The sequence below is a fragment of the Eulemur rufifrons genome, chromosome 3 (genome assembly GCF_041146395.1).
Source record: "Eulemur rufifrons isolate Redbay chromosome 3, OSU_ERuf_1, whole genome shotgun sequence".
Classification (NCBI taxonomy): Eukaryota; Metazoa; Chordata; class Mammalia; order Primates; family Lemuridae; genus Eulemur; species Eulemur rufifrons.
The window spans coordinates 91,633,244-91,658,072 of NC_090985.1; the positions used below are offsets into that span (position 1 = coordinate 91,633,244).

Sequence of the window (24,829 nt, forward strand, 5' to 3'; positions counted from 1 at the left end):
GGGAGCTGTCACCGCGAAGATGGTATTAGATCCATGGAAACTGACATGGTCATTTTGGAGGTGAGTGCAGAGAGAGCAGAGAGGCAGTCCAATGACTGAGCTCTGAGGAACCCCACTATTGTGAGGTGGGTGGAGGAAAAACAACCACTGAGTCAGGAGGAAAATAGAGCAGAAACGAAGTAGAGAAGGAAAAGAGGAAATATGTTCCATGGTGCTGAGTGGCCCCGGAATTTCAGGACTGGGAAGTATCGGTTGCATTTGGCGATGTGGAAATTGTTGGTGATCTTTCCAAAAACCGTTTGAGTGAACTGGTGGGAGTGAAATCCGTACTGAATGAAGTGGGTTCAAAAAGCCTTGAAGTAAGGAAAAGTAGGCTGTATGAATACAATAGTTAACCTTTCAGGTTATGCTGATATAATTAATTCACTATTTCCTTTTCAAAAATCCTGTTATTAAATACGTCATATACCAAAAGAAGTTTCAGATGGGTTTGTTGAATGTGTATTTTTCAGAATAAAAATTGATGAAAATTTAATTTAACTTGCAATAATATGGCTTTCCTGGTATAATATCAGTGATGGAAATAACAAAGGAAGCAAATAATACTTTATGATATACCACAATTTTGTAGCCACAATGACAAAAATGAAAGAAATTCTGAGAAAAATATTGGCAAAGTTGGTAAAGTACTAATATGTCTCTAAATACTTAAGAGCCAAATAAACAGGCAAACCTGTTAAGCCAGTCACAGCATGGAAAGCTGAGGGGTTGCGGTACTGCCACTCTAGCAAGGAAGCATGTCAGAACGCCAGCAGCAGTTAGTGGGAATCTGTGTGATCTTTTTTGTTTCCTTTTACTTTTATGTAAAGTATTTCCAAATACTCTATTTTGAGCACATGTCATTTTTATAACTAGAAGCAAATGGATGCAAAAAGAAAAATGATTAAAATAGCTGCATAAATATCTTATATTTTAGAAATTGCTGTTAAAAAATCCATCCTTTTGACCAACGCCTGTTACACTTCTGTTGACAAAGCCTGTTAAGGAGCAAAAGGAAAGCTGATATAATCTTATTTCTAGGTTAAGGTAATGTTAAATGGGTCGTTAGGTTTAAAGACGTTAAAATGTGATGTAACTTGATACAGCAGATGAGGTCAGTATGTCTTTATGTCATTGGGTGGGGGTGTCTGCAGTCTCTTCCGTCATAATTGGGTTGAAGCAGCCAAAGAAAAAGACGAGATATTAAAAATTCACATCTATATCTTTGACTAGTCTTAGAATGTGTTATCTTAAATATTATTTTTCAAAAACAACTTTATTGTTTTTAAGATTCTATTGCAATTTAATTTCATTGTTTCATTAATGTTAAAACTAGGGTTATAAGGTAAAAACTTTCCAAGAAGAAACTCTTTAATGAAGAACCAGGATACCTTAAGCATCTTTCCTCAGCTTTTTTGTCAAGTCTGATGCAAAATTGTAGTGAAAACCTAGGTTTTATCTCCTTTCCTGGGTAATGGAGTTTTAAGGTTAGTCAGGCAGGTCACATTGTCAAGCCTGTTGTGCAGAACAGTTGAGAAATACACATTTTGCTAAGTTGTAACTAACTCTTCTTTGTTGTGAGGGTACAAAAACCTAATTTTTTTATGGCAGTTGTAATTGAATTTTTAAAGTCCGTAAAAAATAATCACCATAACTTAAATACTGGCGATCAGTATTTTAAACACTGTTCAGCAATATGTAATGGCTAATACCTTTATTTATTTCAGAAGTAAGTGTTCCCCCGGTAGAAGAACATCAGGAAGTACCACCAGGTATGACATTTTTTTAGTTATATTTAACTCTTATTATTGGATAACTGCTATTAATATCAGCAGTAGCTTTATAATAAGTCTATGAAGGGTAAAACATCTTGAGAGAGAAGGGTTTGACTACTGTAATTTAAAATTTTTCTGTTTTGATCAGTTGAGCCAAAGTGATGGAAAATACACATCAGATTCAGTGTAGTACATATTTGTTGAGCTAGAATTGGAGGAATATTAATGGTCATATGATTTTGCCATCATAAATGGTGGTAGTAGAAGAAGTTAGGGGTTCTGTTTTCTTTTCCTTTTTGGTTGACAGGCCGTTTGATGGAGGAGATGGAGTCAGAATTGCCTTAGGGTGGAAGTTGGATGGTGCATAAATTATGACTCTACTCTTGCTCCCCATTCCCCACATTCCTTGAGAGCTTCTTAGTGCCCTGTGGCCCTCCAGGCTGCCTGGGGCTTGTCGACACCCTAGGGTCTCTCCTTTCAGCCACTACATTAAACCCAGTTTCTCCACCTTTCCCTGCGTTCGCCTACCTGTCTGCTCTCCTCATCAGTGAGTTTGAGGAATGGGAACAGCATTTCCACTGAGGCCTGTACTTTCCAGTGCATTTTAGAGAAGACAAAAACTATACCTGCAGTCAGAAATTAGCATATAAACCTGGTTCTCATAGTGGGGAAGAATGTTATATTAAAAGTGGATTTTTCATTTCCCAAGTGTATTTCTGTATTTCTTTTTTTTATCTTGTGTCATATTTATTTGTTCAGTCTTTACTCATACTTTTCGCATTGTGGTTAATGTGAATTTTGTAGCAGTGATGTGCATTACTGTTGATTGGTTTTGGTAGAAATAATTGGGCCTGCCAAAATTTATTAAATACTAAAATTTCAGGAAAAAAACAGCAAAATAATCAAAGAATATTTTTAGTTATGCATCAGCTTGTCTTTGCTTACTTTATAGAATTAAATAGTTTAGATTTGATCATTGTCATACCATGTACATCTATAATAATAATAATACAGAAACAAATACTTAAGAAACCCGAATTATTGGTATTATAATATGAATGAGAAAAGGAGTTCATGGAGAAACTGAGTTTTTACGTGCTGATTATTAGGCAATATGCATTTATGTTTAGAAGAGATGTACAGGGCAAGGAAAGTAGATATTTACATCTTATAACATTAATATTTTTCTAGTTACAGATCATATTTTTTAATATTGATCTAATTTTTATGAAGGTCTTACACATAATATTTTCTTACCAAAAATCTCTGTGCTTTTATTTCAATGTTTTTTGAACTGAGCCCAAGAATTTATTTGGACCAGAATATAAAATAACCAAGTGGTTGGGGTGATGAAATAAGGGGCTTTTTAGATGAGATATTGAAAAACCGAAGCACGTAAAAAGATTTGATTAATGTGCATAGTTCCTGACACTTAATAAGCTGCTAGTAAGCGGTGGCTGTGACTACTATTGTTTAGTAATTAATTAGCCTGATCTTTGAGGTAGATCAAGAGAAGCTAAATTCTGAAAGAGACCTTATCAAGAAGTTGTAACCTATAACTTGGTATCATAAAATCTTGATTGATCCTTTGCGTAGTTGTAATTTGACTTTGCCAAAGTGAGTGGAAGGCTGAGAGTCAGCAGTACAGTCATACATCACTTAATATGTTCTGGGAAATGCATTTTAGGCGATTTTTTTCATTGTGCGAACATCACAGAGTACTTACACAAACCTAGATGGTACAGCCTACCACACACCTAGGCTGCGTGGCTAGGTTGTTGCTCCTAGGCCACCCACCTGTGCACGTGTTACTGTACTGAATACTCCAGGCAGTTGTAACACAGTGGTATATGTGTATTTAAACATAGAAAAGGTGAATAAAAATACAGTATAAAAGTTAAATGGTGCAACTTTATAGGACACTTACCATGAATGGAGCTTACAGGGCTGGAAGTTGCTCTGGGTGAGTCAGTGGGTGAGTGGTGAGTGAATGTGAAGGCCTAGGACATTGCTGTACACTGTAGACTTTAGGCTACACTAAATTTATAAAATAAATTTTCTTTCTTTAATAAATTAACTTCAGCTTACTGTAACTTTTTTACTTGATAAGAGTCTTAATTTTTTTTTACTTTTTGACTCTTTTGTAGTAATACTTAGCGTAAAACACAAACACATATACAGCTGTACAAAAATATTTCCTTTCTTTATATCGTTATTCTGTAAGCTTTTCATTATTTTTGGTTTTTTTTTTAAGTTTTTGGACTTTTTTTCCGAAGTAAGACACAAACACACAGTAGCCTAGGCCCACACAAGGTCAGGCTCATCAACATCACTGTCTTGCACCTCCACACCTTGTCCCACAGGAAGGTCTTCAGGCAGTAACAAGCGAGCTGTCATCGCCTATGGTAACAATGCCTTCTTCTAGGATACCTCCCGAAGGACCTGCCTGAGGCTGTCTTACAGTTGACTTTTTGTTTTTATTAAATAGAAGGGGAGTGAACTCTAAAATAATGATGAAAAGCATAGTATAGTAAATACATAAACCAGTAGTAACATAGTCATTTATTATCATTGTTAAGTATTATGTACTGTACGTAATTGTATGTGCTGTGCTTTCGTATGATTGGCAGCACAGCAGGCTTGTTTATGTCACCACAACCATGCGAGTACTGCGTACACTGCAGCCTTAAGACGACTGCGACATCAGGAGGCAACAGAAATGTTTCAGCTCCGTTATAATCTTAGGGGACCACCACCGCATATTCAGTCTGTCCAAAATGTTGTCACATGGTGCATGGTTGTAGTTACTTTTAACCATTGCACTTGGGTTGCTTATTTTCCATAAGCAACCGTAAGTCCTAGTCATATTCTTAGTCTTACCTCATATTACAATTTTTTTATTATGTGATCGGGCAAAATAATATACATAAATCTATATTCATGATATTTTTGTACAGTACATTGACTGCTTTTGTACTAGTGTTTAATTATGTACCTGATTGCAGAAGCTGCAGGAACACTGATTGTGGGGCCTGCTTCCTTACTACCTTTCAATCTTTGAAATTCTCTTATTCAGTGGAAAACTCAAATTGAGGACTTCTGCAAAATGCTCGATATTAGTTCACCTGGCTATCAGAACCTAACTGATGATTAATTTGCCTTCCCTGATTATTCTGAGAGTAGGTTATACAGTCTTAATATGGTTTATAAAATTTCTAGTAATGTAGTTGTGGGTGTGCTAATCCCATGGGGCATTGTCCCCATTGTCTTCAGCCACACCGTGGGAGACAGTGAACTTTCACATTTGTTAAGCATGGTGGAGGTGCTCTTCCAAGCACATTGCATGGATTAACCTTTAATAGAGGTAGACGTGCTGTTGGCCTCTATTTGACAGGTGAGAACCCTGAAGCCCGGCCAGGCAAACTAACCTTCCCCTGGTCACAGCTGACTAGCGGCAATAGGGCTAATCCCTGCATTTCAGTTCCAGCGTCCACACTCAGCTGCTGTTTTTCAGAGGATTTTAAATAAATGAGCCTAAGAGCTGATGAGACTTTTGAGAGCTATTTTGGTGTGATAAAATTATTATTATTATTATTTTTGGAGATAGTCTTGCTCTGTCACCGGGCTAGAGTACAGTGGTGTCAGCCTAGCTCACTGTAACCTCAAACTCCCGGGCTCAAGCAATCCTCCTGCCTCAGCCTCCTGAGTAGCTGGGCGAGCGCCACCACCATGCCCTGCTAATTTTTTTTATTTTTAGTAGAGTTGGGGTTTCATTCTTACTCAGGCTGGTCTTGAACTCCTGAGCTCAATCAGTCCTCCTGCCTCAGCCTCCTAGAGTGCTAGAATTATAGGCGTGAGCCGCTGCATCTGGCCTAGTGTGATAAAATTAGACACATCATATTCTTTGGCATCTTTCTCTTAGTCTGGTTGTCACTTAGGACTCGAAAGTGTTGAAGATTTAATTATCATCTATGGTAGAAGAGTAAATTGCCTGATAATTTAAGTTTTGCCTTCGTCCCTTTATATTATAAATGAATAAGTGCTTTACAGGTCTGTTCTTACCAAGGATGTAGAAGCTCAATCCTAAATTGATATTTCTGATATTAGAAGTCAACCATTTTGTAAACTGATTCTGGAATTCCTATTCCTGTAGCAGGCACCTTTCCCCTCAAACTCACATTTTTACTTGAAATCATACAGCGTATTTCTAGCAACATGACAGCATAAATGCACACAGCACAAGCTGAATGAATTATGAAGGAGTCATTTATGAAATTCACTGGAGTAAAATTTCCTGCCAAACGGTACTAAAGGTCCTATGATTAACTGGGTCTATTAACTATTTTTCTGTTATACCATGCCAGAAAAGAATTTTAAAAGTTAATTCTATGTTTTATATGATCATGTTATTCAGAGTGGAGCTCTGTGAGCAGCATGGTTTCTGAGTAATTCTGCTGCTCCCGCCTCTTTGAAAATGAAGATAACACTTGCAACTCAGCCCACTGTTGAGTGCTCTAGCAGTGGTGACGGTTCTACTCCACCGCATCCACCCAGCACTTTCACTCCAGCCTTTCTGTCATCTATAAGGCCTATAACCAGTTTTAGACTAGCAGCATTAGAGGTCTTAGGCAAGGGCAGAGATTGACATCGTGTTCTTAGCAGCCAATGTTAAATAAGTGCTGTACACATACACACACACATATTTACACACACAAAATTTTTATTGATCACTTATTCAAAAACTATAAATCAAGCAACTACTGTGATATAGGGTCTATGTTGGGCAGTGAAGATACGCAATCAACAACATGGTCCCTGCCCTGGCGTGGGTCACAGTCCTGTGGGTGCACAGTGGAGTGTGACAGTCTGATGCCATTGCACTGTCAGAGCGGTGGGCAGGCGGCCCACAGAAGGCGGGGTAACTCACCCAGCTGCAGAGAGGGAGGTGCAGAGAGGGAGGCGAGGCCTCCCACGTCCTGTCGTGGCCGTGCTAGTTTTAGCTGAGTTGGGCGATGCGGATAGAAGCTACAGAAGCTGGCAGATGGAGAGCAGGGGACGCAAGTGCTCACAGAGCACCAAGACCAGGACAGTGTGCCAGGTAGAGGTGCTGGGGGACAAGGTGGAAACGTAGGCAGGCATCTATCTCTTCCCCGTGTTTAAAAGTTTGGATCTTGCCTAAAAGTGACAGAAAGCCACTGAAAAAGTCCAAACAGGGGTCCCATGATCAGATGCAGATGTGGAAAGAGTGGTTAGGCAAAAAGGTATGGACGCTACACTGTAAGGGGCAGCTGCATCAGCTGCACCAGGCTAAGCTAGCAATGGCGGGAGCTTGGCTGTGGAAGAGTGAATGGAAAGGAGACCTCGATTTCAGGGAAATTGGAGTTGGAAAGGATCTGGGGGGAGAGAGGGAGGGCGAGGCTGGTTCCTGGCTGGAGTCCTTGTGAATGATTGGCAGAGCCTCAGTGGAGACACAGAAGCAGGAGGAATGGAGAGCTGCGAAGACTCGCCGGGCTGGTGTGGGAGCTGTTGGGTTCGCGCCTTAAGGGGCCACTTCTGAGTGGAGTCTTGTGTAACATTGAGGACCATATATTCGAATTGTTCAAAACAGCAACTGAACTTTTAGTTTATTTGCCTTTTTATGAATACTCACCCTTATGCTTTGAACAACTTCCCGTTGTCTTAAGGTACTTTTGAAATGTTTCTTCCTCTCAACATCTAGAAAATTGTTAAATTCAGAGAGAACTTAAAGTCAAACTCATTTTTCAAAACTTTTACTACTGAGGTGTAATTTACACACAGGGAAGTGTTCAAATGTTGAAGTTTTACACGTGTTATACAGCCTTGTACCCACCGCTCAGATCAGGATATACAACACTTTTAGCACCCAAACATGTCTCCCTCTTTCTCCTTCTCAGTAATACCCCAACCAGAGGTAACCACTGTTCTGACTTTTATCATCACAGATTAATTTTGTCTGCTTTTGAATTTAATATAGATAGAACCATAAACATACACACACACACACACATGCTTGCTTTTGTAATTGGTTTCTGTTGCTCAGCGTCATGTGTCTGAGTTTCATCCATCCTGTTAAGTATAGTAATTTGCTCTTATGCATAACTGTTTTCTATAAATACATGATAATTTTTTATCCATTCTACTGTCGATGGATATAGTGATTTTTTTCTAGTTTTTTCTAGCTACTATGAAGAAAGCTACTATGAATATTCTTATCTTTTTGGTGGATATAAACACTCATTCCTGTTGGATTTATAGTTATTCTATGTTAGCACAAAACAATTCTACTTATATAAAAACTTTGGTTACCCATACGTGCACGTAGATAGATAAATAGATGGATAGGTGGAAGTTGAGAGGAAGAAAGGGAGGAAATACCATCATCCAGCTTTAGAAATTATATCAGAGTTTTGCCAGACATTTCTGTACACCAGCTCCTTTTCCAATCTAATTGTAACATAAATCCAATGCTTAATAGTGAGATAAATCATATACTAAAGTTTGGAATGAAAAAATATTTGTAAAATGTTGGATAGAAATGAGTTTTGCTTCTTTTAAAATACTATATACTTTTCTTACCAACCATTTATATTATCAATAACAAACATTGAAATAAAATTATGAAAATAATATATTTTAAATGTGGCTTACAGTGTCCAGTTGTTCCTTGAAAATTCTTTCTCTATTTTTCAAATACCACACTAGATTTCTATTTATTTCTTTTAATACAGTGAAAATATTGATAGGAGAAAGAAATATAATGCTTGTGTTTCTCAAAAGATTGAGATGATTTAGTTCAAATATAATTCTCAAGTGCTCTAAAAAGCCTCCAATTTTCATCAGAAGCTTTGCAAGTGATCCCCAGGGACTTCTCTGGGTAGTTACTCTGTTACCAAGTTATCTTTAAAAATAAAAACAAAAAGCATTTACTTCTGTTGGTTGGTTTTTAAAAAAGTAGAATGAAAATGAAGCAATTTCACAGTCTGTGTCTGGTTGGTCCTTTAATAGATTTCCCCTTATTTTTGCAGATACTTAAAGCTTCAGAAAGACTGCCCCTACTACCACAGGAGGACCAGACTAACCATACGCTCCAAAAGATGGCTGTGATAGATCTTGTGAAGTAATTACTGAGCAGATCAAGATCTTTGGGAAAGAACACTAAAGATGTGTTGAATGCGTTATAGTCCACTGGCATTTTAGTGTATTTTTATTTTTATTTTTTTTTTAGAAACTAATGTTTCTAAAAAAATGTAATGTTACATTCCTGCATGTCCTTTTTTGATAGAATTAGTAGATCCATTGGATTTCTTTTCTTTTCTTCATTTTCTGACACAGCTTTTAGTCTTACCTGAATTTATGTGTGTTTTTTTGGACAGTAGTTAATAATTATATTGATGATATAGCAGCAATTGTCTTGGTTAGGGCTTTAATACATTATTAGTAATTAACACTAACTATGTTGGACTGACTTGTGTAAACTCTGCATTAAATGTGATTTAAAAGCCATTAAGAGTGCCCTGCATCAGCACTCTTAAAACACTAACAGATCTTCATTAGCTGTGAAGATCTGAGTTGTAATATGTCTGCACTGGTATTCTTATCGAAAATTTCTACAGTAGCTTCAGGGATTCAGGTTAAAACTCAAATTTTGAGATTTGTGTAGCTTTTAGCTGGTTGATTAGAAAAATTTAATATGTTAATGGAAGTTTTAAATTATCATCATTAATTTATTTTGCAAAATGAGAGAAAGCCTAAAGTTTCTTGTTGAGACACAAGGAAAAAGAATGGCCTGCTATATCGTGCAAACATGCTTTCTGACACCTCAGATTGATCATCTAATAGCAATAGCTGTAGTCCATTCAGCCACTTATTTAAATTTTAGAAAATCTGTATAAATCGCTGGTGTATAACTTAAAGATTGCTCTGCCTTTGGCTAAGTAATGCCCTTGCAGCACTAGAGACTGCTGAGTGCTCTTACCAGATGAGCTCAGTCACGCCTCTGGTTGGGTTGATTTAGGATCTGTGAAAAGCACTCCCAGAGCCCGATGCCTGCTGCTGTTTCACTACGGACGAGCCCTTTCCTTGCTACACTGAAGTTTTTCTAATGTATTTAATGTGGTTTATTTTGGGCTCAAACATAGTTGCTGTGATGAAAATATTCCTTTGTTAGAAAAGAAGGGTAGCTACCACATCATTTTGAAAGAACCATGAGCTATAAGAAAAGCCGTAAGAGGTGGTTTCATTGATGTGTCAGGGATAGCTCTTGATTATGTTAACATTAAGATAAGGTGACTTTATTTTTTCCTGCTTTTAGAGTTAAAATTAAAGAGATTCTATATTTTTATCATTAAAGATCATAGTTACAATGTGTAGTGAGTTCTGCATGCTGACTCAATGTGTAATGAAACCCGAAATAAGTTAGTAAGCAAAGCAATAGTTTTCTAAAGCTGTGATATGGGTGATTCAGAGTTGATATTCAAATTATAATAAAGCTCTTCATATTGTGAACTATAGAATACTACTTTTTATAAAGCCATATTTTTTTAGGAAACTTAGAAGTGACGTTAAAACTGATAAATGAGTAAAATAAGTTTTACCGGATTTTTGTATATAATCATCTCTGGAGCTCCGGAAATTGAGGATTCATTATGCTGTGATCAACTTCAAATATTTTTTAATTCCAAATATCTGAATTAATGAGCCTTGTCTTTACAAATAAGTGCCGTTGGGCAACATCAATGGATTTTCTAAAAATAATGTAAATGTCTTCTGTTAAACGTTATTCGAGTGCAATAAAATACAGAAGAATTCTTCTCTATATTGTCATTATTTTTAAGTACATTAAGCATTTTTATTTTGTTGCATAATAAAATCAGTTCATTTTATGCTTACTAGTTAGAAGAATGTTGCATTTTTTGGTGGCTAAAATCACAAAGGAATACCATCGGCCCCTTTTCTTAATGTATTTCTAATAGGTAATGCTTATGTAATATATACTATTATGCTCCATTGCCGGGGGCAGCATTAAAATGAAATAGCTCCTGCATCCATCCTTTGTAGGTCTTTGCCCTGCACCTAGAAGTTGTGGGTGTTTCCTGGTGAGCACCCGCCCTCCCCCCATGGCCGTCAAACTGTGAAGACACTAATTTCATTGTGAGAGGGTGGAAGTGCAGAAGAGGGTATGGAAGGTTCTCTTTCCTTTTCTCTCCCATTTCCCATCTTCATTCTCTGGACAAAAAGGAGAACTAGACAAGTAAGGAAGAAGTTCCTGAGGTTCTAGAAAGGGTTATTTTCACCTCCAGCCCATCCAGAAGAAATAATAGGAATAAAGACTTTAAGGGTAAGCAGACCCACTATTATTGAATGTAGCTACTCTGCTGAGTATTTCACATGTGTTAGGGAGTCGAGTTTTCTCAGCAGATGGGTGTTATCCGTGTTTGCAGATGAACAAAGGAAGGGTTGGAGAGGTGGGAGCACCTGCTGGCCTGTGGTTACACACCTATGTTCCAGAGTGAGTTCTCGGGCAGCAGGTGCAAGGTGGAGGCAGTTGGAGGAAGGCCAAAGAGCATAGGAGGCCAGTAGTATATATAATAGTTGATGAAACTGACTAGTAACAGGTGATAGCAATACAGCCCGCGCTAAGGAAATGCTAGCAGAGAGAAGGAGGGAGATGGGAAAGATGTGACTTGAAGACTGGGCAATGTGGGTGCTCAGGGAGAGAGCAGGGTGCCAGGTCCAGGTTTGGGGAGTGAACAGATGCCCATGTCATGAGGCACTCGGAAGGGTGAGTATGCCTGGGAGGAAGTTAGCTTAGGACATGTGTTTCATCCAACAAGAACTGCTCAGAAGCCAGATGAGCACAGTAGCTGGAACATAATGAGGGTATAGTACATCTGAATTCACAAAACTGATTTTTTTCAATGGTTGCATGACAATTTTTAAAAGATCAATATCCCATTGTTTTAAGTAAGGCTTATCTTGTTCTGATAAAGTTATGTTGAAAGGAGAAAAAACACTAATGTTAGAAGAGAGAATGTGTAGCATCTTTTAATTTTTGGATATGAGTATTTATTTAAACACTAAATATGAGTTACAAGTGAGCTTGTACTTATGTAATTTTCAGGGGTGGGCTGAGCATATAGCTCCCTTTAATTAATGAACTGCCCATTATTGGGATATACAGAGTTTGATTAAAGGTAGTATATTAGGAAGTATGGCCTCTGAAATTGGCTTTATTTGTTCTGTAACCCTAGACAAGATTGCTTAGCCTCTCCAATTTCCTTATCTGTAAAATTATAGCTACCTCCTACGGCTGATGAGAAGTTTAAATGGGATAATCTGCGTTACATGCTTAGAAAAATATCTGACATATAGTAAGTGTGCAATAAGTCATTTTCCTTTTGAGCACAGCAAGGTCCATATGAAGTCCCCCAGAGAAGCATAGGTACAGAAAATAAAGCAGAGTAGCACCGTCATCTTAGCTGTGCAGAATGCTAGTGAGGTCGGCCGCATCTCGCAGAAAATGCCTTTACCTAAGCTAAATGTAAGCACTATAAACCAGAGAGGCTACAGGATCTCCACTGTGTATTTTCTCCGTATCCAAACGTGTCTCAGAGCTCAGCTCATTGATGTGAGATGAGGGACAGAGGGGACACGGAATGAGAAAAAGACCTTTTGCCCTGGGGCCTGGAGTGACCTGGGTCCGGCCTGTCACTCCACCTTCGGGACTGCATGGGAGGAGGAAGGAGGGTGGTGGCCCTTGTTTCCGGGGGCATGTCCAGCCACGCTCACCCTTCAATTGCCCAGGAGGAAGTGAGTCCAGAGGACGTGGGGAGACCTGCCCAGGGCCCTCATACTGGATCAGCACCTGCCATTTCTATTTGGAATGTGATCAATTCAAACCACTCCCCCCTCCTTCCTTATTCCCCCCTGAGGGGTGGGATGATGTGTGGAGAGCTCTGAACTCCCTTCATGACGGCACCGCCTGTGCTATCTAGTTAGGTTGGAAGCTTGCATTTGGTGCTTGATTTTTCAAGTCCCACTAGCCATGCGCACTTACTGGCGGACGTGGAGGATTGCAGTCTTCCTGCAGGTACTGCCGACCTACTAGAAAGGGCTTCAGGACTGAGGTTAATGATGCTTTTCTGCATTGCTGTATGCCTGATTTCTGCAGAGTGCCAGGCAAATGTTAGTAGGTGCTCAGTTAATGTTTACTGAGTGAATGGTACCGAATGATCTAGTTCAGCTACCTAACTTTTTTAAAGAAGGAAGTTGTAGTTAATAAGATCAGAAATTCTAGAACATTCAACAGAGATCTGCAAGTTTGTTCTGTCTTTTTTTTTTTTAATATCCTGCATTCCACTTGCAGCAGGTATGTGCTGCCCAGGAGGTATGTGCAGCCAACTTTGTAAAACCTACGCTTTGCAAAAGTCAAGACCTGTACTTCTGCATCCGTTCATTTCTCTTTCAAGAAGGGTATGGGGTGGTACAGTGGAAAGAACTTCTGGTTTGGAATCCTGTGAACTGCTGCCTTGATAGCTTCGGGCACTCTGATTTCTCAGCCTCAGCCCCCTCCTGTGCACAGAGAGGGAGGTAAGGCCTTGGCCCCCAGGGTGTGAGGGAACAAGAGGACCCATACGCCACTGAGCCTGGCGAACTAGACTCCAAAGCTAGTTCCCTTTTCTTACTCTAATCTAAAGTCTCAAAGGAGCAAAAACATTTGACCTGTAAAAAAGCCCTTCCCTGCATTATAGCCTGCCTCGGATTTATTTTTTACCTCCCCAGATTTACATGTTTTGTATGAGTGAATGTGGGAGACATGGGGCTGACAAATGCAGTGGTCCCTGTCAGTACCTTTGACCACATCTTTGGTCGTGCCCACATGCTCTGCCATCTACTGTGGGGAAAAGACAGAGTCTTCAAAACTCTGCCTGATCCCTAACACATGCGTGTATACGTGTCTTCCTAGAAACACCCAAAGACTGGATAAGAACCTACTGGGGCTATAATCAACTGGTCTACCTTGAAAATGAACTAGATCCTAATCTATGTTAAACACCAGGCCTGATACGAAGTTATAGATGCAGAAATGAGGATGTAAACACACGGTCATCTCATATGCTGTTATTTTCCATGTGAGGGGTGGGTGTTCTTTGGTCCATGCTCTGGGTGGGTGTCGCTGTGCTCAATAACCCCATTCGTGGGAGAGACATTGACTGTGATTAACCTAATGTGAGGCATAATGTGACGCAGGTGAGCTCTTGGGTTCATCTTGGGCGTCTCAGCAAGTGAGCGAATGGTGTACACCTGGGCTTCAGTGCCGGCTCCCCCAGTGGATCATCTGTGTGTGCATGTGACGTCCTTAGAGTAGCAAGACTAATATATTCCAAGTACTGTGACATGCTGCATTCCTTTAAAGCATACGTATCAATTATAAAAGTAGTCTTATGGTTTCAAGAGACAATAAAAATGTTGAACAAGCTTTGATGACAGCTCCTCACCCAGTTTGCCTTTGTACCCATAGCGACACTTGGCGTTGGTGGACATCACCCACTCCAACTGCCTTATCGTACAGACAGGGATCATTTAGCCTGGTGCTGGTACCTAACTAGTCACTGCTTGGTGACTTTTCTAAGTAATTTAAATGCACCTAAGTCTTGATATTTTGTAATCAATTTCATGTGTAAAGAATTCAGGATTTAGGAAAATTGAATTGTATGCTCAGACACATCTTTCTTAAATTACATTTATTTGAATTCATTCAAATACTGTCCTGCATTTTGAGTTATTGCATGGTGACTTACACAGTACTTATTATGTTTTATCTTTAATTTTCAGAAACAAATAAAAAAATGGATGATCCAGAACCAAAAGAGAAAGGTGAGACTGTCAAATAAACAGCCTTTAACATATACTTAGGAAAAAGTCATCATACCGAAGAAGGATAACATGATTTTATTTTATATCACTAATTAAAAGAAATTACCACTGATTTTTCAATGATTTTATCAACAAACATTTATTAATATTTTACATAAACATTAAGAGCTAAGGCTCACAGAGAGATTGCCTGGTTTTTAATTCTAGTTTTGTCATCCACTGTATGTGTGTCCTTGGGAAAATTACCTAAGCTTTGTGCCTCAGTTTCCTCTTCTGTAATAACAGGAATCATAAGAGTGCCAACTTCAGCAGACTGTGTTTCCACAATAGTAATTAAATACAAATATGCATAAAGTGCTTAAAGCAATTATTTAACACAGGGAAAATACTTAGGAAATATTAAGTATTGTTTATTTTTGATATGTTGACAGCTATGCTAGGTATAGGAATCCAGCGATTGCTAGAACATGATATCTTTTTGCAAGGAGCTCTGATTTATTAGAAGAAAAGACATGCAAACAAAGTTACAGCCTATAGAAAGAATTAAATCTGCCTTCCAAAAGTTTATTACACAGGCATGCTAAGAAATTTAATAACACATAGTATTTTAGTTGAATTCTCACAGAGGTTTGTAAACTTAGAGTGAGGAACTATTTTTAATGTCAACAAATTATATGGATGATCATAGAGTAGTGGTTACATTTTTAGTATCCATTGAATGATAAGATCTTTAATGATTAGATGTTATTACAATTTCAGGGATGCCTTTAATTTGTAGTGATGAAAACAGTATCTACATATGAATCTACTTGTACGTATGATGCACAAGCTATTACTTAGTGTACTTAATATTTGGTAACTGCGGAGTTGCTGGCCCCTGTCTGCAATTTTACAACCCACAGGCTGAGAACTAGGCATCTGCCTCATGCAATTTTTTTTCTCACTAGTTGTTTTAAATTTTTGTCGAAGTAATGCATGGATATAGTTTAAAAAGTTAAGCGTTCGCATGAAAAATAGCAGTCCTCTCCCCCACAACTCCCCATCCCTGAGTTCCACTCACCAACTCTCTTGTAGCTGTTTCCTTCTAGTATTTCCTTATGCATTTCTAAATGACGTGTTAATTCTGGTGTGTTCTCCTCAATATTGGAAACCGTTGGTTGACTTTGTTGTGTAGATGATTGGGATTAGCTCGATCATCATACTCGCCCAAGCTCTCTAGTGCCTGTCTAACTATAATAGACAGCGATGAATGCCAGAGCAGGGAGGAGCATACCAGCAGCTTTTCATAGCTGATCACGTCCTCTACTTCAGACACGGCCTTCACCTGGCTTGCTGGATGCCACATGCTCTTGGTTTTCCTCCTACTTCCTGCGGTTTGCTTCTTCTCAGGCTCTTTGGATGGATACTGCCCATCTCCCAGAACAGTAAAGATTGGAGTACCCTGGGCTGCAGTCCTTGGAGCCTTTCTCCAGCTACATGTACTCCCTTGGTGATCTCATCTCATCTCCTGGCTTTATGCCAAAGAGTGTCACATCTACCCACAGCCTGGGTCTCTTCCCTGAACTCTAGACTGGTGTGTCCAGCTGTCTACATGGTACCTATGTGGTAACCTCAGTTGGTTGTCTCATAATCACTTCAAACATAACAGGTCTAAAACTGAACTCCTGATCTTCCCCCCTCAAAATGTACTCCTCCTACAAGCCTTCTCTTTCATGCCTCAGTGTCATTCCATCAGCAACTCTTGGTAGAATTCCAACTACTTCCTGCCACCTTCACCCACTGCCACCAGGTCCAAACCACCACCATCTCTTGCCAGGATCGTTCCAGTTGTCTCCTAACTGGTCTTTCTGCTTACACTTTGGGTTCTCTATAATCTTTCTCAATGCAGTAGCTACAGTGGCCTTTTTTAAAACCTAAGTCATATCATGTTGCTAAGATTCCTCCAACATCTTTACATCTTCTTCAGAGTAAAAGCAAAGTCCTTTGCAGTGGTTTACAAGGCCTCCTACAATCCGTTCTCCCTTCCTCGTCTTCTACAGGTTTCCCCTCCACCTTCATGTCCTGCGATTCTCCCTCTGTCTGCTCCCTCCATTCTAGAGACACTGGCTTCCACGCCAAGCACACATGCCCAAAAGGCTTGCTCCTTTAGTTCTGCTCAATGGTTGCCCTCTCCGTGAGCCCCCCTGACCCTGGTCTTATTTAAGATTGCAGCCCTTTAGAGGCCATGCTCTCTTTCCTTGTTTTATTTTCTCTATTGCACTATCATCACATGATATAGTTGTTAGTTTCATTCTTTAGTGTTTATCTGGACCTCTCATAAGTTTCCGTGAAGACATATTTTTCTTTGTTTTGCTTACTGCTGCACTTCCTGGGCCTAGAACCGCGCTTGGCACACAGTAGGCACACAGTAAATATTTGTTGAATGAATTTCTGTTATTTTTTAATGAATAAGGATCAATATCAAAAGACTGTAAAATCCAAACTGAAGGACTAAGAGCCAGAACCCGGACAGAACTCCTAGGATGACAATCTGTGGGAGACCCAAATCGAGTGGGTGGTGCCGGCAAGGGGCCGGTGCCGGCAAGGGGCCGGTGCCGGCAAGGGGCCGGTGCCGGCAAGGGGCCGGTGCCGGCAAGGGGCCGGTGCCGGCAAGGGGCCGGTGCCGGCAAGGGGCCGCTGCTGCTGTTCCCACTGTTCCTGGAGAAGCAGAGTCACGTGGTCTCCTGTGGCTCAGTGTGTTGGAGCTCCGTGGTCACATGCTGTTCAGAGCATGAAACTAACAAGGAAAAGGAAATCTTTATTTAAAAACAGTTTAACCTTAAATGTCTTCATCTAGAAATGAAGATAGTGATTCTTATGCCTCACAGAGTATACACCATAGCAGAAAGATAAAATGGAAACAATATCTGTAAATAATGAACACAGTCTGGTACTATTACTATCCAAATGTCTGGACTTTGGGCTGTTTTGATTAGCAATTAAATTAGTTGATTTGGGGATCTAACATAGGTGTGCCAATTTTATTTTTTTTTTTTCTTTGCGTACTTTTTTTTTGTCTAATGGTTTTATTTTAGCTTTGATGTGTTACAAGGTTTTTTTTTTAATTCTTATTTCAGCATATTGTGGGGTACAAAAGTTTAGTTTACGTATATTGCCCTTGCCCCCTCATCCCCTAGACAGTGCGCATCACACTCATTATGTATGTATACACCCATCTCCTCCCCCACCCACATCTGCCCGACACCCAATTAATGTTAATCCTAAATGTGCTCTTAGGTGATGATCAGTGAAACCAATTTGATGGTGAGTACCTGTGGTGCTTATTTTTCCATTCTTGGGATACTTCACTAAATAGAATGGGTTCCAGCTCTTTCCAGGAAAACATAAGAAGTGCTATATCACCATTGTTTGTACATAACTTTAAAAAAAATTCATATCTACTATCATAGTTATTCATAGTTATAAAAGCTAAGGTATTTTTAGTCTTCAAAGTAAGTCACACATAATTTAAAAATGAAGGTCAGTTTTAAAAATATCAAATAAATATAGCATTATGGAAAAATCACAAATGTGATCCTCATCACTCAGTTTGCCTTGGACCGATGAACATTTCATTATGTGGCTCCAAGGCAAAGCCACCACTGCGTAGAAGACTGAGGCCACGTCCCAGCACCAAGTTCACTCAAGTCTCACTCCTCATGATCCCCGATTCCAGAGTGTAGCAGAGAAGGGAGAGAAAACAAGCCCTCTTTGTCCTTTTTTCATATTTTCGTTTGCTACATTGGTTAGGGAAATAAACACTTTTAAGGAAAATTCTGGTTTTCTTTTTTCCTTTTCTTTTTTAAGAGATGCGGTCTCGGTACTTTGCCTAGGCTGGACTAGAACTCCTGGGCTCAAGGGATCCTCCTGCCTTAGCCTCCCAAGTAGCTGAGACTTCAGGTGGACGCCACTGGACCTCGCTAAAATCCTGGTTTTCCTAACAACCCCCCCATCTTTACCCTCCTTCCTGCCTGTCTTTAAGACTTGAGTTGTGTATCAGATTCAAACTAATCCTACAAAGCACCGCATTCCCATTACAATTAAATTCAGTTACATATAATTTAAAAAACTGAAATTTTAGTGTCTTAAAAAGACAGGAGTTTATTACTTACCCTCATAAATAGCCTAGGACCAGTTTAGTGGCTCATGAAGGACCCAGTTTCTCTCTTGCCATTCTGCCATCCTTAGTCCATAACTTCCTGTTCCCAAAGGGCTGTCCTCAGCGCCAGCCACTGCAGCTACATCTGGATAACAGGGAGGAGGACCACAGCAGGAGTAGGCCTCTTAGAAGAACTACATTTAACTGATAGAATTTTGTTAAAGCTAAAACTCAGGGTTCCAGTTCTAAGGAAGAAGGGAATATTGAGTATCACGAGGAAGCAGTAATTAGCAGCCTTGACATGCAGGATTTTACTCGTTTTGTTACTAAAATGTATTCGACCACCATATTTTAGGAACATACCTACTGTTCCAGGCTAAAAAGCTTGATAGATCATCAGAATATGTATTTTTAAAAACAATAAACTTCCTAACATTCACCAAAAACTCCAAAACCAACAGATCCCTTCATCCCCTTAAATGTTTGCATGCCTGCTACACGCCAGGCATTGTTCTAGACAGGTGGGCACAGGTGAGAGCAAGACAGACAAGCTTCCTGCTTTGGGGGAGCTCACACCTCAGCAGGGAGAACAGCAATACACACAAAAACAAATTGTGGTGAGAGTTCTGAGGACACAAAGCAGGAGCGTGTGCTGGAGGGAGACGTTCTCTGCAGTGGTTAGTGATGTGATCCAGGCGGCTGTGCAAGGACTGAGAGCACTTTGAGCTGACGAACAGTTTGTACAAAAGTCCTGAGAAGGGAGAGAAGGGCCGGAGAGGCTGGAGCACCCTGAACAAGCCGAGAGTGCGTGAGATACAGTTAAAGAAAGTCTGGGACCAGACTGTTGCAGGAGTCGGACGTGTTTCTCCATGCCGAGGGGCGCCATCCCCAGCCGAGGCACACCTCAGTACCAGCAGAGCCCTTGCTCAGTCACCCATCGACTGTTCGCTTCTAGGAGGTTCATGGCAGTGCATCTTAAAAGGGAGAGATGGGGAGGCCAGATTGTAGGTGTGGTTGATTGCGGATAAAGGAGAACACTTGCAAACCTGCCCAGACCTGCTGCTCACAGGGCAGTCCTGGGCCCACGGCTCTGCCCCTCCTGTGGCAGGGCTCCCGGTTCAGCCTTAGCGGCAGGCACTGCCCTGCCTGGGGTCCTCTGTGCACAGGTCTCCCCTCTGCGAGCTCTGATCCTAAAGGGGGTGTTCTTGGGGGGTGGGGGGCTGGGGTCTCTGGAACCTGGTCAGTTCAACAGCTTCTCTTGACAATTTTGTTACTCTCTGAGCATTTAAAATTGGCAGTTTAGATCAGTACCAACTAAGAGATGTTTGTAACTAAAGTATTTTATTAAGGGTGAAATGCGAGAATAGTAAGAATTAAAATAAATGATGAATCAGTGCTACCACACATTCACTGAAAATCATGTTCTAGCAAATTGTCAGCTTTGGGAATTCCATGGTTTTTTACTCAAATAGATTCATATGATGCTGTTAACTGGTAGGGAAGAGGGAAGGGGAAACACTCCATTTTTGGAATATGTAGTAAAAAAATTGAATGTGCTTCAACAATCAGACTTTAGTTTCATAATAACAAATTGAGATTTTTTTAATGGCAGCTATAAATTTGTCTCAGGATGAATTATTAGATTGACAAATTTTACCTGTATTAATCTCCCCTCTAGAATATTGATGAGAAACTACTGAAGATAGTGGGAAGACATTGTTTTCACTTAGAATTAATAAATGTATGATCCCTTTGTTCTTTTAGAGAATCAGATTTAGTCTATTTTGGTGGAGTCACAGGATTGGAATAAGATTATTTCAAAATAGGCTCTCATTTGGAGTTGTCTGATTTGTAAATCGAATCAGATTATTTGTATCTGTTTTAGATACAATTGCTATATGGGCTTCTCCCCACTGGATGTCATCTTTGCCCACATATTCCAGATTCCACAGTCACAAAATGTGAGTGTGAAACGCAGACTAATACAATGCAAAAATGGCTCATTAGATGCCAAATTTAAACAATTATTTTTATTCATCCATTTATTCAATACACATTGAGTCCCTAATGGGCCAGACACTGTTTTAGGCACCGGGGCTAAACCAGTCAATAAAACAAAGTTCCAGCTCTCTTTGTACTCACATTTTAATGTGTTGGTGGGAGCTGGTAGGGGGTGGATATGTTGTTTTTAAAAGTTAGAATATAGCAGACAGGGATAAATGTGAAAGGGAATATAAAACAGGAAAAGAGAACAGAGAATGACAGTAAATAGGAGGTGTTGCTTAGATGTCACTGAGATAGGCCTCTTGGAGAGTGTCATGTAAGCAGAGATTTTTGAACAGGCAGCGGGGTGAGCTGCACCGCCATGTGGGCGCAGAGCTTTGCAGGGTGGAGGAGTTTGCTCATAGTCCCTGCATCATGTGTGTTTAGCCTGTGCGATGCTCAGAAAGGAGGTGATTGCTGGTGAGAACTGTGTAAAGGTAGAGTGTAGGAGCACGAGAGACACAATTGAAGGCCAAAGTAAGGACTTTGCAGTGAGGTGGGAAGCCACTGGGAGACTGAGCAGAAGATGGATATGATCTGCCTTGTGTTTTCAAAGGCTCATTCTGGCAAGAGGGGTGCAAGATTGGCAGCAGGGAGACCATTAGGAGACTACTGCTGTAGTCCAGGTGAGAGATGGTGCTGACCGGGGTCAGGATGTAGGGTGGAGGTGGTGAGCGGTGTTTAGATTCTGCACGTCTTGGGACATAAAGCCAGTAGGGGCCGGGCGCGGTGGCTCACGCCTGTAATCCTAGCACTCTGGGAGGCCGAGGCGGGTGGATAGCTCGAGGTCAGGAGTTCGAGACCAGCCTGAGCAAGAGCAAGACCCCGTCTCTACTAAAAATAGAAAGAAATTATATGGACAACTAAAATATATATATACAAAAAATTAGCCGGGCATGGTGGCGCATGCCTGTAGTCCCAGCTACTCGGGAGGCTGAGGCAGTAGGATCGCTTAAGCCCAGGAGTTTGAGGTTGCTGTGAGCTAGACTGACGCCACGGCACTCACTCTAGCCCGGGCAACAAAGCGACACTCTGTCTCAAAAAAAAAAAAAAAAAAAAAAAAGCCAGTAGGGTCTGCTACTGGATGGGCTAATGGGGTATGAGAGAGAGAGAGAGGAGTCAAAGACGACTCTAAGCTTCTTAAAAAGGTGTGCTTTGACAAATTCACTGAGCACAAAAATAGGCACTATGTTACTGATTTAGTATAGATCAAATGTCAGTCATTAGTTGAGGATTTCTGTGCCTTTAAAGAAATTTGAAGAACAATGGAATACCCATACCTACAAAAAGGAAATGTGTTTTTGCTTGTGTATGTGTATATGTTAGATAAAATTATATTTGTATTATTCACTTTTCTGAAATTTTTAAAAATTTAGACTAGTATTTAGTATCCCATTATATTGTTCATTATAATTAAAGATATGTTTAAACAGGATATATTGTGAATGTCTTATAAAAAGGCATTTAAAGATTTCCTGGTTACTATTTGTAGTCTTTTAAAAAGTAGTAATCAGTGCCCTAACAAAACACCAGATGGCACTAGAAAACAAGTCACATTTATACTAACAGCAATCACATTTGTAATGCAACTTAAAGAAAAGGCTGAGATGGCTATATTATAGCCAGTAAATCAGCCTGATGCAACTAGTAGCTCATATGGTAAGCTCTTAGTTTTCTGTGATCATAAAAATATAAAGACGGAACATACATGATTAATAATCAACATTATTCGGAAGTTTTCTTATTAAACAAAAAATCTCCAATGAAATTTTTCCTATGAGTCTTATACCTGTATATAACATATTTGTGCAAAGTTGTTCTCCATCACTCTGAGGATAAAAACTAAACTCCTTAGTACAGCACATAAGGCATGTCAGCATATAGCTCCTGCCTATGGCTTTTCTATTTGCAATGCTCTTCCTTGTCTCTCTACTTGCCTTTCCTCTCTTCACTTCTATGTATTAGAACTGAGCTTAGAAGTTATCTTTTTCAGGAGGCCTTTTCTGACTGCATTCTGACTGCGTTCCTCTCTCCTGCCCCACACCAGAAGGTGTGCTTCTCCTTTGTGTTCTCAAGACACCTTGTGCTTACAGATTTGTAGGGCGTATTTTGAGTTTTTCCCTTAATTTATAGGCAAAAAAGCTTATTAAGGGTAGGAGGCATGATCATCCCTCCCCCCTTGTATTAATTGTAGTTGTTGGGGTTCTCCAGAGAAACAAAACCAATAGAATGTGTGTGTGTGTGTGTGTGTGTGTGTGTGTGTGTTTGTTTAGAGACAGAGACAGAAAGAGATTTATTTTAAGGAATTGGCTCACATGATTCTAGAAGCTGGCCAGTCTAAAGTCTGCAGGATAGGCTGGCAATCTGGAGACTCCGAGAAGACTTGATGTTGCAACTTGAGCCCGAAGGCAGTCTGAAGGCAGAATTCCCTCTTCCTGGAGGGAGGTCAGTCCTTTTCTTAAGGCCTTCATCTGACTGGGAGAGGCTTACGTACATTATGGATAGTAATCTGCTTTACTCAAAGCACTTAAAAAATACCTTCATAGCAACATCTAGATATATTTGACCAAATATTTGGGTACTGTGGCCTAGCCAAGTTGACACATAAAATTAACCTTCACACCCTTCCAATGGCATTTAACCATAACATAGTAGGTGCTAAATAAATAGTTGTAGTATGAAAAATATATAATTACTCCCATTCTCTTTAATTGCCTCTTCATCTGATGGTAGTACTATGAGGCAGAAATAGCCTAAATGGTGGGCAGGAAGAGTTTATAAACAGAAAAGTCAAAGTATCAATGTACTCGAAATATCTATAATGTTACTACATTTCAAGTTATTTTCATATGGGTTCTCATTTAATCCCTACCCTAAAATCTTGTGAGTTAAGCATTTTTTAGCCATATTTCTTTAAATATTTTTTCTCCTTTATCACTTCTGTACTTCTGGGACTTCAATTACTTGTGTGTTGGACTGTTTGACAGTGTCCCCCAAGGTCTCCGAAATTTTGTTCATTTTTTTTTCATTTTTTTCCTATTGGATTGCATAATTTCTACTGCTCTATCTTCAAGTTCAGTGATTCTTTCTTCCACCATTTCAAATCTGCTGTTGAGCCCACCTAGTAAAGTTTTCATTTGAGCTATGATTTTTTTCAGCTCTAGATCTCCAGTTGCTTCTTTTTTATAGTTTCCATTTCACTGTTGAGATTCTATATCTCTTTGCTCCTTAATATTATGTTTTTCTTTAGTTCTTTGTATTTATTTATAATCACTGATTTGAAGTATTTTTCTAATAAACCCAATATCTGGATATCCTGGCAAACAATTGTTATTGGCTACAACATTTTTTTTTTTCCTAAGTGTGGGTCAGGGGATTCCTGTTTCTTTGCATGTTTAATCTAGTAGTTTTTGGTTGAAAATTGGATTGTTTATATGATATAATATGTTGTAGCAACTTTAGAATTTGTTTTGTTTTTGGGATTGTTCATGTGTAGTCAATAGTTAACTTCTAGACTCAAACCAAAAAATCCATCCCCTGCAGTGCAAAACAGCTATTATCTCTGCTCAGGATTTTTGACCTCCTTGCTGTTATTCAAGTGTAGCTCTCTGCAGGGCAGGGGTAGAGATGCCTCATGCCTGCAGAGTTTACCGATCTGCCAAAGATTTGGGTGGAATTCAAATTGCTTCTGGGATTTCTTCTTGCTTCTGGGATTCACTATCTAAATTTCCAGTTGTTTTGCCAGCCCTAAGTTTTGCCCTCTTACAACTCAGGCTAGCAGGACTTTTATTTCCTGCTGCCCAAGCTATGTACTGGGAAATCCACTCAGGCAAAACATAACAAACTTGTAAATTTCTTTCAGAGTAGGTTTCTGTAGCAGTCAGCCTCCATGAAGGCTCCAGTGATTCTGAAGGCTCTGTGTAGTCCTCTCTCTGTG

At 39.8% G+C, this 24,829-nt stretch overlaps 1 protein-coding gene across 11 annotated transcripts in view; it reads left to right on the forward strand.

Moving 5' to 3' along the window:
* Nucleotides 1-24,829, forward strand: part of ASPH (aspartate beta-hydroxylase) — a 221,055-nt gene that overhangs the window by 80,415 nt on the left and 115,811 nt on the right. For 2 of the 11 annotated variants that reach the window (XM_069465563.1, XM_069465560.1), the window contains 2 exons: nt 1,767-1,811; nt 14,670-14,711. The exons of 5 other annotated variants lie outside the window; for them this stretch is intronic. In XM_069465563.1, coding sequence (XP_069321664.1) covers nt 1,767-1,811; nt 14,670-14,711 — 87 coding nt within the window. The remainder of the gene's footprint in view (nt 1-1,766; nt 1,812-14,669; nt 14,712-24,829) is intronic. 4 more of the 11 variants (XM_069465565.1, XM_069465573.1, XM_069465571.1 and 1 more) reach the window with 3 other exon arrangements.